Source organism: Ctenopharyngodon idella, chromosome 8, assembly GCF_019924925.1.
Source record: "Ctenopharyngodon idella isolate HZGC_01 chromosome 8, HZGC01, whole genome shotgun sequence".
Lineage (NCBI taxonomy): Eukaryota > Metazoa > Chordata > Actinopteri > Cypriniformes > Xenocyprididae > Ctenopharyngodon > Ctenopharyngodon idella.
The window spans coordinates 1,286,572-1,295,459 of record NC_067227.1 but is presented as its reverse complement, the minus strand read 5'-3'; the positions used below and the strand labels follow the sequence as shown (position 1 = coordinate 1,295,459).

Sequence of the window (8,888 nt, the reverse complement as noted above, 5' to 3'; positions counted from 1 at the left end):
CATATACAGACCTGCAGCGTTGAATTAAATCGCATTTTATAAAAGGAATTCTCTATTCATTCAGCAACTCAATGCTGAATGACAACTAGATCCGTCACTGATGTCCAGCCCACATTTTATATCTTACCATGGCGCTCTTTGTGTAAATTTAATTTTCTTTACTTAGGTGCGCATTTAGAAACCAAACATGTAAGTATGTATGACAAACATATGTAAAACAAACATTTAAGTATGAAATGTGAAAAAACTGCAGCGTTGATTAAATCGCATTTTAAAAGACATCGACAGATAGATCTGTCACCAGAATCCAGTCCGCATTTTATATCTCACGCTCTTTGTGTAAACACGGAAGTCGCTGCGCTGTACCGGAATCGCGTTGGCTGTCAGTCTCGTGTCACTGAATTATTGTATCACAGAATCAAGCCATGATGCGCTTAATAACGCTGTGTTTCGTTGTCCTCTGCTTGTCTCAGGGTAAGTTAGTGTATTCCTCTCTAGTTACACTGCTAGTCAGATTATGTTTGTGGGATTGGCAGATTGATAAAGCTCGTGACGTGTTTACTTGTCAACCATTTCGGTTGCTTTACATGTTAGCTAATCATTAGCCATCTACAGTGCGACATTTCTTTCCACTTTTGCAAATCCTGACAGCAAGATTTGAAGCAAAAGTGGTGAAGAGTGTGACTGGATCAACCACATTCCTGCTTCTGAAATTCAGTGTCTTCCTGTTTGAGGCCATTGTTTACACGTATTGCCTGTTGAAAGTCATCCGATATTTCTTAGTAAATAAGTTTAAAATGACAGACGGGTGGCAAATTAAAGGAAAAACCCACATGAAGTGTCTTAGTTATGTGTTGGGCCTTCAGTACAGCTTCAGTTAATTGGCATTATTTTACAATAGTACAAGTAGCATTCATCTAAAAGGTATTCCCTCATTCATTGTTTTGTTGATACTATAGGCTTAAACTTAAGATTTTTTTTGTGATTCTCTCTCTTGTGGTATTTTTCAGTTTGCACCAGTCCAGTGCCAGATTTAAGTAATGGCGCTCCGGGTGTGACAAAAAGTGATAACTTGCCACAAACATCAAAGGAAATCCTTAAAAATAATGGCTCTGATGATGATAATGAAGCACCTAAAACATCTTCAAGTGGACAACCAGGCGAAGCTTATTCAGTGAGTGCAGAGGATAAAAACACAAAGAAAGAAGAGAAGACCTCATCTAATCAGGTAACTGTCCCTAAAACTCCTGAAGATGATTCAGTTGAAGAGAAGCAAACCCCACCTGACCCTAATAAACCAGCGGGAGAAAACAAACCCACAGAAACGGCTAGAGCTGAAGGAAATGCTTCAAAAGAAGGTGAAAGTGTTAAAGAGGAGCACACCACACCTGAGCAAGATGAAGCAGCCAGGCAAGAAAAAACATCTGAACCTGAAGGAGATGGTGAAACTGCTGTTGAACAAGCAAACTCTAAAGCTACTAAAGGGCATAAAGACGAATCAAATGATCCTAAAATAGATGAAGGGAAGCAGAACACACCTGCCCCTGATAAAGAAACTAGTGAAGAAGGAGATGAATCAAATGGTGAAGAAAAGAAGCTGACCACAGCTGACCAAAATGCCGAAATTGGTGATGTTGACGAGGATGATGAGAACCAGTCTGAATTCGAGACCCCTACAGACAGTGAAGAGGAGCAAAATGAAGAACCAGAACTAGTTGAAAATACAGATGGCACTGATGGTATTGGCCACAAGACCGAAAACCTGGATGGTATCAGAAAAGCAAATGACAATCATCAGTTCGAGGAGAGCGCAGAGAGCAGCCACTTCTTCGCCTATCTGGTGTGTGCCGTCATTCTGGTGGCAGTGCTGTATATTGCCAGTCACAACAAGCGGAAGGTTAGTTCGCCTCCTTCCATCCTGGAGAGATGTTTTTTTAGTTTGTACTGCTGCATTTTAAAGATGTCAAATAAATGACTATTATTCCTTTCACCCTCTCCTACAGATTATTGCTTTTGTCGTCGAGGGCCGGAGATCAAGAGGCTCACGGAGACCCAAAACATCAGATTACCAAAAACTCGACCAGCATGTAAGTAGCGAAAGTAGCGACACACAGAGAGTTAACGCTTCTGTCTTTTAGTTTATTCAAAAATATGTAAGAAGAGTCATTAAAAAACTATTTCATACATGCGATGATTGGAAAACACGTTTCTACATATGTTTATCAATTAAAGGCGCAATATGTAAGATTTTCATACCTGCAAATTTGCTGTTTTGAATCAAAGTATGTCATTTATGTGAATCGTGTAGATCTGAAGAGGGTTTTTTTTTTTCGGTTGGGCGGTGGGGGGGTGTCAGGGTGAAATTGCAAGGACAATAATAACCTCACAAGAATTGAAAATGGGCTGCTTTCCCGTAGACTGGAGTGAGACCATAGACGTCATGTCTCTCGAGCTGTCGCGATCTTCCTGGCGCTCTGTGACGCGTGACAACGCCTCAGTTCAAGCAGAACGCACGTGAACCGACCATCTCTTCCGCTTTACTAGTTACAACATGAAATAAACATGAATGAACCTCTGAAGGTATATTTAAAGATACAGTACAGCTTTACGAAATCCGTATCATGTCTCATGTAATCAATCAATGAGTGTTTCAACCGCGGAAAGACGTCAATAAAACAGTAAAAATGTCACATTTACCGTCACATTTACCTCAGAAAAGCCGTTCAATGTCCAAAAACTCGTTAGTCAGCTACAAAAATGAACTTATAGAGGAGCATTTTGATATATAGGCTACTGCATATTCATTGTATTTGTACTTAACGTGCTTCAATATTGAATTTGTTTTATGACAGCCACCATTTAAATGTTTATATAGCCTAAAAAACGAGTAGAAACATAATTTTGTCATTAAAAATGTATTATAACGTTATTATAAAAACTTTTTTTATGGGTAATTTATATGTAAGCAGCTTAGAAATCAATTAATTATAACTTTTAATAATATAATGATGTACCAGCTTTGGTTCCCTGTATAGTTTACAGCATTAGTTGAGAGATATTTTTTCTTTGAGGAAATTTGTCATGTACTGTACCTGATAGGCCCCAAATTAATCAATATTGAATCGAAGGTAACATTAATCAAATCGAAAGCTCCTGAATCAAAATCAAATCCAATGTTGAAATTTGTGTCAATGCCCAGCCCTAGGTCAATACATTTTTTTTTTTTTTTTTACTTGAAGCATTTATTTTCTTGTCAAAGTGCACCAGAATGCTTCGTTTACATGTTAAAAACACAAAAACGTTCTCATGGGGGAGGATGCCCCAGACCCTATTTAGTTCGTTACCTTTTTTACCTCTTGTGAGTTTGCAGGTCTGGATTTTTGTAATAAAATATCCAAAAACCACTTGCACAGTGTGATATATTTCATTCAGCTGTGTACTTAAATTTCCCAAGGATTTGTTAATCCAGAGAAATTTCAGTTTGAGATAATGGCTCGTCCCTTGTCATTGTCGCCTATCAATGACATAATATCCGCGCTATCCTCTGTTTCCGCCTGTAGAAACAAATGCAACTCACATGGACAAAATGTGAAAGTGTTGGTTATACAGCACACAGCTGTTGTGTCATAAAGCAAGGATCAATATTGGCGTGGCGTTTTCGAGATTGAGAGAGCTTTGTGACAAATTTGGACTTGACAGACTCCCCGCTCTTGCATGTTTTAATAGACAGCTAAGCAAATATATATTGTTTATTGTACAAGTAATAGTCATGTTCAGATGATTTGAATAGATATGAATGTCAATAATAGCACATATAAACAATGCAAGATACAGATATGATGTGACAGCTGATAATGCATAAATTGTACATAATTCTGCGTGGGTTATGCTGATGAAATTACACATACAGTTATATTGCACTGTTTGTACTTCAGTAACACTTTTTATCAAGTCTGGTGAACACGTCTATGGCTGTGAAATTAAATGCAGTATGTGTTGCACAAAAATATTCAGCCATTACTTGCAAATACCGTGGGTTCGTTCAAATTTACATAGCGTCATCAAGCTTCGCCTTCGTTATAGTTTTGAAAATGCGACCTCTGGTGGCGAAAACTTACATAGTGTGCCTTTAAACGTCTTTTTTTTTTGTTTTGTTTTTTTGATAAAGTCACAAATTCCAGTGTGATACAACTGTCCAGTATCATAATAATAAAATAAACGTTGTGTGACCAACATGCAGAAATGTGCAGAAACAAAACAGGAAATGATATCATAGAGAGAAACCTCACTATATGTCCAGAGCCGTTGAAAAACAGAGTTGCGACGCTCCCATAGACTTCCATAGGAATTGAGGAATGCGGAAGTAACGCGTCTCATGAGGCAACCAATAGTTCCAAACAATGAATATCTCCGGCATTGAACCGCATTCATTTCAGTTTCTCAAGCATCTTGCTGGTGAGTGACATTTGACATTTTAACGCATTAGTTGACCTCTCAGGAATCTAGTCGTGCGGTATTTTATGTAGCGCATTATAGTTAATGTTTATTGCTAGATCAGCAACACTTCAATAGCTACCCTAACCAGATGCTAGTTGTCATATTTTTAACAGTTTTAGTCTTTCTGCAATCTTTTTCTCCCTGTAGGAGGTCGAATGAGTTTCTATGAAGAACAAGGAAAAACATCTTATCTAACCCTTCACTGGATATATTACATAATAAAGAGTTTTGTTGAATGCAGTTGGTTACCTTGTTTTTTAACAGTGTTTTAAACTTCTTTCTTGGGTTAAATTCGGTATTTGCTTGCATTCATTAATATTGTTTATGCTTATGTGACTATCATAAAATAACATTACGATGTGAATAATTAAATGAAATGTACTACAAGTGGTATCTAAATACATTTTTTAAATACAGAGATAGTATATTAAAAGCACATTTTAGTTCATATTTCATGGTGTCTCAGAATAGCACAGTTGAGTACACTTAGATGTTCTTAAGATTATCTTAAGAAGTACTAAAGAAGAATTTTTAGTATATTAGGTACAAAAGTAGTGTGCGAAAATAGAGCACTTTAAGTACTTTAAGAAATATACTTTTTTTTTTTTCACCTGGGGAGCCACATCGGCATCTAGCATGGCAGTACATATGATTATTATTTTTTCCAGCCACCAGATGTCTCTGATTAGCCGAATTGAATTGAACCTTTACTCTAATTTTTACTCTAATCTTAAATAGGCCTACTACACTAATTGTAATATAAATAATAAACATATTAGAAAAATGGTCATTAATGGATCATAATTATTGTACAAATATTATTTTGTACCAAAAAGATCTCCTCAAAATATTAAATAAATATTATTGAACTAAAATGTAGTAGATTTATTTAGTTGATAAAAAGTTACACTTAAGATGTTCGGTCACTTTTGACCGCCGAGCAAGTATGAGTGTGACCCAAGTAAGGAATACCTGAGGGTTAAACTCAAGAAAAACTGTAACACTTTAGTTTAGGGTCCAATTCTCACTATTAACTAGTTGTTTATTAGCATGAATATTACTAGAATATTGGCTGTTTATTAGTACTTATAAATCACATATTAATGCCTTATTCTGCATGATCATATTCTACATCCCTTAATCCTACTCAATACCTGAACTCAACAACTACCTTACTAACTATTAATAAGCAGTAATTAGGAGTTTACTGAGGCAAAAGTTGTAGTTAATAGTTAGCGTTAGTGTTAGGACCCTTAGCTAAAGTGTGACCAGAAAACATATTAGCCTAATATTGTCTCTTAATCACTCCCCAGAATAAAATGCTACTGTAAATGTCAATCAATGCATGTTATGCATAATTTACCAGAAATTGCTGCAAATATAGTGAAGCTGCTGTCTGTCCTGCTGAAACACCTTCAAACTGATTGACAGTGCGGAGTTGTTTGGAACTATTGAGAGCTCCATAAACCATGTGACTGTGTGGCGGTGAGATCAAAGCATGTCGCAACTCTGTTTTTCAATGGCTCTGTGTGTGTCAAGGTCAAAGAGTCTCTTAGGATACATTTACACGACAATTATGTACTAAAAACGGAAAAGTTTTTCCTTTGTGCCTTTTGCAAAACGATCCCCGTTCGCACAGATCCACTAAAATGATTAAAAACTATGTTATTATTCATGTCAGGCCAGTAGTTGGCGATGTCACATTGTAAAGAAACACAAATTCACGTTTTTGCTGTTTACACGGAGATGTTAACGGTGTCGTTTTCAAAAATTTGCACTTTGAAACCAGTTTTCAAAAGTTTGCGTTTTCAGGCGCCCAAAACGCTGTTGTCGTGTAAATGCCCCCTTAAAATATCAGACAATTTGACCTTTTTATGACAAGTCAAGGTTAGTTCAGGTAGTAAAATGTGTGGAAGCTTATTTCTGCCACAGAATTAAAAATGACAAGTCAATTGCGGATTTATATCTCGTAATTCTGAGATATAAACTCACCGTTCTGATCAGTTGTGAGTTTACATCTCAAAATTCTGAGAAAAAAGTACGAATTGTGAAATAAAAAAAGTAGCAATTACCTTTTTTATTAATTTCATGGCGAAAACAAGTTTCTGTAAAAATGTCATGTGGTGCAACTTCCCAAAACTTAATAATATTTGTAAAAATGTTTATTTTGAAAAATATGTTTAAAAACTTTAATATATTCTCAAATCTATTCAAGGTGTTCAAGGAAAATATGTCATTACATGGTTACACATCAAGACATTTTCAAATGTGGAATTTTAGAGAATTTAACATGTTTAAAAAATCACGTAAAGTGAGAATGTGTTTTAAAGTAGATTTTAAAATGATTTTCCTTATCTTTATCATGGATGCTCTTGTTTGTCATTTAACCCGAATGCAAGTTTAACTCGGCTGTGGCAAGTAAATAAAAAGTATAATGTAACCTAATTAAGAGCTGCAACATATTATATGGTTTAAATGAAATAATAAGAACAACAGTCTGATTTTGCTTATGTAACTGATCAAAGTTAATCAAATAAAACTGTCTAATAATGTTGCAAATGTCACGTTATGTACAATTTTTTTGTGGAATTTGTCAATTTTCTTCCATTGAAAATAAATAGTTTTGTGTCTTTTGTGTTGTTTTCCAGTGAGAAGACCCAGTCAGATGAGTCAGCAGTGGATGAACCGAAATATCTAAACTGTGATCTTGAAACTTGAATTATTCATAATGCGGCGAATATTAACACTCATAAATACTGTACAGCAATCGTCACTGACTCATCTAAAATGACATTAATGACGTGTCCTCATCCGTTCATAGCATGTCAGGTATGTTGAAAACAGTCTCTCGTAGATGTAAGATTACTGGGGTCATGATCTTTCGTCTTTTAGTGTTAATTAACTACATAAATTATGTTCCCTAAATCGGTACATTCTGTAAATGTTGGTTCAGTCTGTGGCCTCTCTTTCTATTTAATTACCGAGCCTTGTTGGTAGAGTTTCCTTGTTTGTTTTTTTTCTTTTCTCAATTTATTGCTGGGCGAATTGTGTAATACAGAAGGAAACGATATTTATATTTTTGAAAGTATATGTTGGCTGTTGATGTTTTATGGGAAACTGGGAATGATTGATTTTTGAGTCAGAATTGCTCTGAGATGTGCTGTGCGAGTTCATGAAGCTGATCACATTTATTGGGAATGTGAATTGCACTTTCTGTCTGTATAGAATAAAGGAGTGAGTTTTTGACATGCTCCTACGTTACAGATATTGTACAGACTAGGAATGCTAAATCATCTTCGCAGGGCTCAACAATAAGGATATTTTCTGCTGGCCATTCAGTTCAAATTCATACTTGCCCGTTTCACTGGTCCCACAACAAAAAATATATATTTTGTGTTTATGTGTCAGAAATAAGTGTATTTATATTTTACGTTAAAAAGTTACATTTTCTTTACAAAAAAAGTACAATTATATATTAAGTTTTAAAGCAAAATAAAGCCATAAATTATACCTTTATAATGTAACACCATGGTCCAAAAACTCTCAAAACAGCCCTTTCTTAGAGAAAGAAAAACACTACAGTCCTGATTCTGACAAGATGCACTTTTCATTCATCAAAAAGCTTTGATGTTCAAACAAGCCATCCTGTTCTGGAGTAAATCCACTGTTTAGCTGATGACGAAACCACTTTATTATTGTTTTATTGTTTTTTCAACAGTCAATGATTAATTTAAAGATATTTTTTGGTGTGCAGTAGTATGATTACCCATGCTTGATTCATGAAGTGAGATTCCTGTGCCAAATCCAGACATTGCCCAGAGATGAGCAACAAAAGGAAAGATACTCATACACCCCTTGATCCTAAAGATGGGAAATGGATATTTTATTGGGAGCCGTGTTATAAGCTATCTCACTCTGGTTGTGCCTACCGTGGTCCCCGCTGTACTCTCTGTTGAGCCTGTGATTTGATGTGTAAAAAGTGGCTTTGCACAACCATTTTTCTTGAAATAAAGAACCTATTTTGAATTATTACATGGGTAACAAAATATGACGGGGTTTAACTTACCTGTTTACTGTGGTCTATCTTTTACCACAGTGATACTCTTTCTACACTGAAAAGAAAACAGAACAAATAAAGGTTTGATTTTTTTCCTCTGACTCGTCTATTTTTGTCACCTGAATCAGGGTTATTATTGTTAACTAAACCTAAAACTATAAAAAAAAAAATTCATTACTTAAATAGGTAATGTTCATAATAAAATAAACATTAACTGAAATAAAATACCATCTAAAAAACTAACTTATTATATTTCAGCTAGTTTCCAAGGCAACATTTCTCATTTTCTCTTAGTTTAAGTTGAATAAAACTTAAAGCTGCTGTCTTTAACTTT

General features: G+C 35.4%; 1 protein-coding gene across 2 annotated transcripts; it reads left to right on the top strand.

The window, feature by feature from the left end:
* Positions 1 to 307: 307 nt before the first annotated feature.
* tgoln2 (trans-golgi network protein 2) lies at positions 308 to 8,655 on the top strand. Of its 2 annotated transcripts, none has more exons than XM_051902306.1 (4): positions 308 to 474; positions 1,011 to 1,897; positions 2,004 to 2,087; positions 7,146 to 8,655. In XM_051902306.1, the coding sequence occupies exons 1-4, from the start codon at positions 426 to 428 to the stop codon at positions 7,146 to 7,148; spliced, it is 1,023 nt and encodes a 340-aa protein (XP_051758266.1). In that variant the 5' UTR covers positions 308 to 425; the 3' UTR covers positions 7,149 to 8,655. The 2 variants fall into 2 exon arrangements, with proteins under 2 accessions (XP_051758266.1, XP_051758265.1); XM_051902305.1 differs by lacking the exon at positions 7,146 to 8,655 and adding an exon at positions 4,645 to 4,737.
* The last annotated feature ends 233 nt before the right edge of the window (positions 8,656 to 8,888 follow it).

Excerpts from the sequence above, each read along its gene's own strand:
- tgoln2 (XM_051902305.1), top strand. The coding sequence starts at position 426 with ATGATGCGCTTAATAACGCTGTGTTTCGTTGTCCTCTGCTTGTCTCAG. Across the intron at positions 475-1,010 it reads TGTCCTCTGCTTGTCTCAGG|TTTGCACCAGTCCAGTGCCA; the intron begins GTAAGTTAGTGT and ends GGTATTTTTCAG. Across the intron at positions 1,898-2,003 it reads CCAGTCACAACAAGCGGAAG|ATTATTGCTTTTGTCGTCGA; the intron begins GTTAGTTCGCCT and ends CCTCTCCTACAG.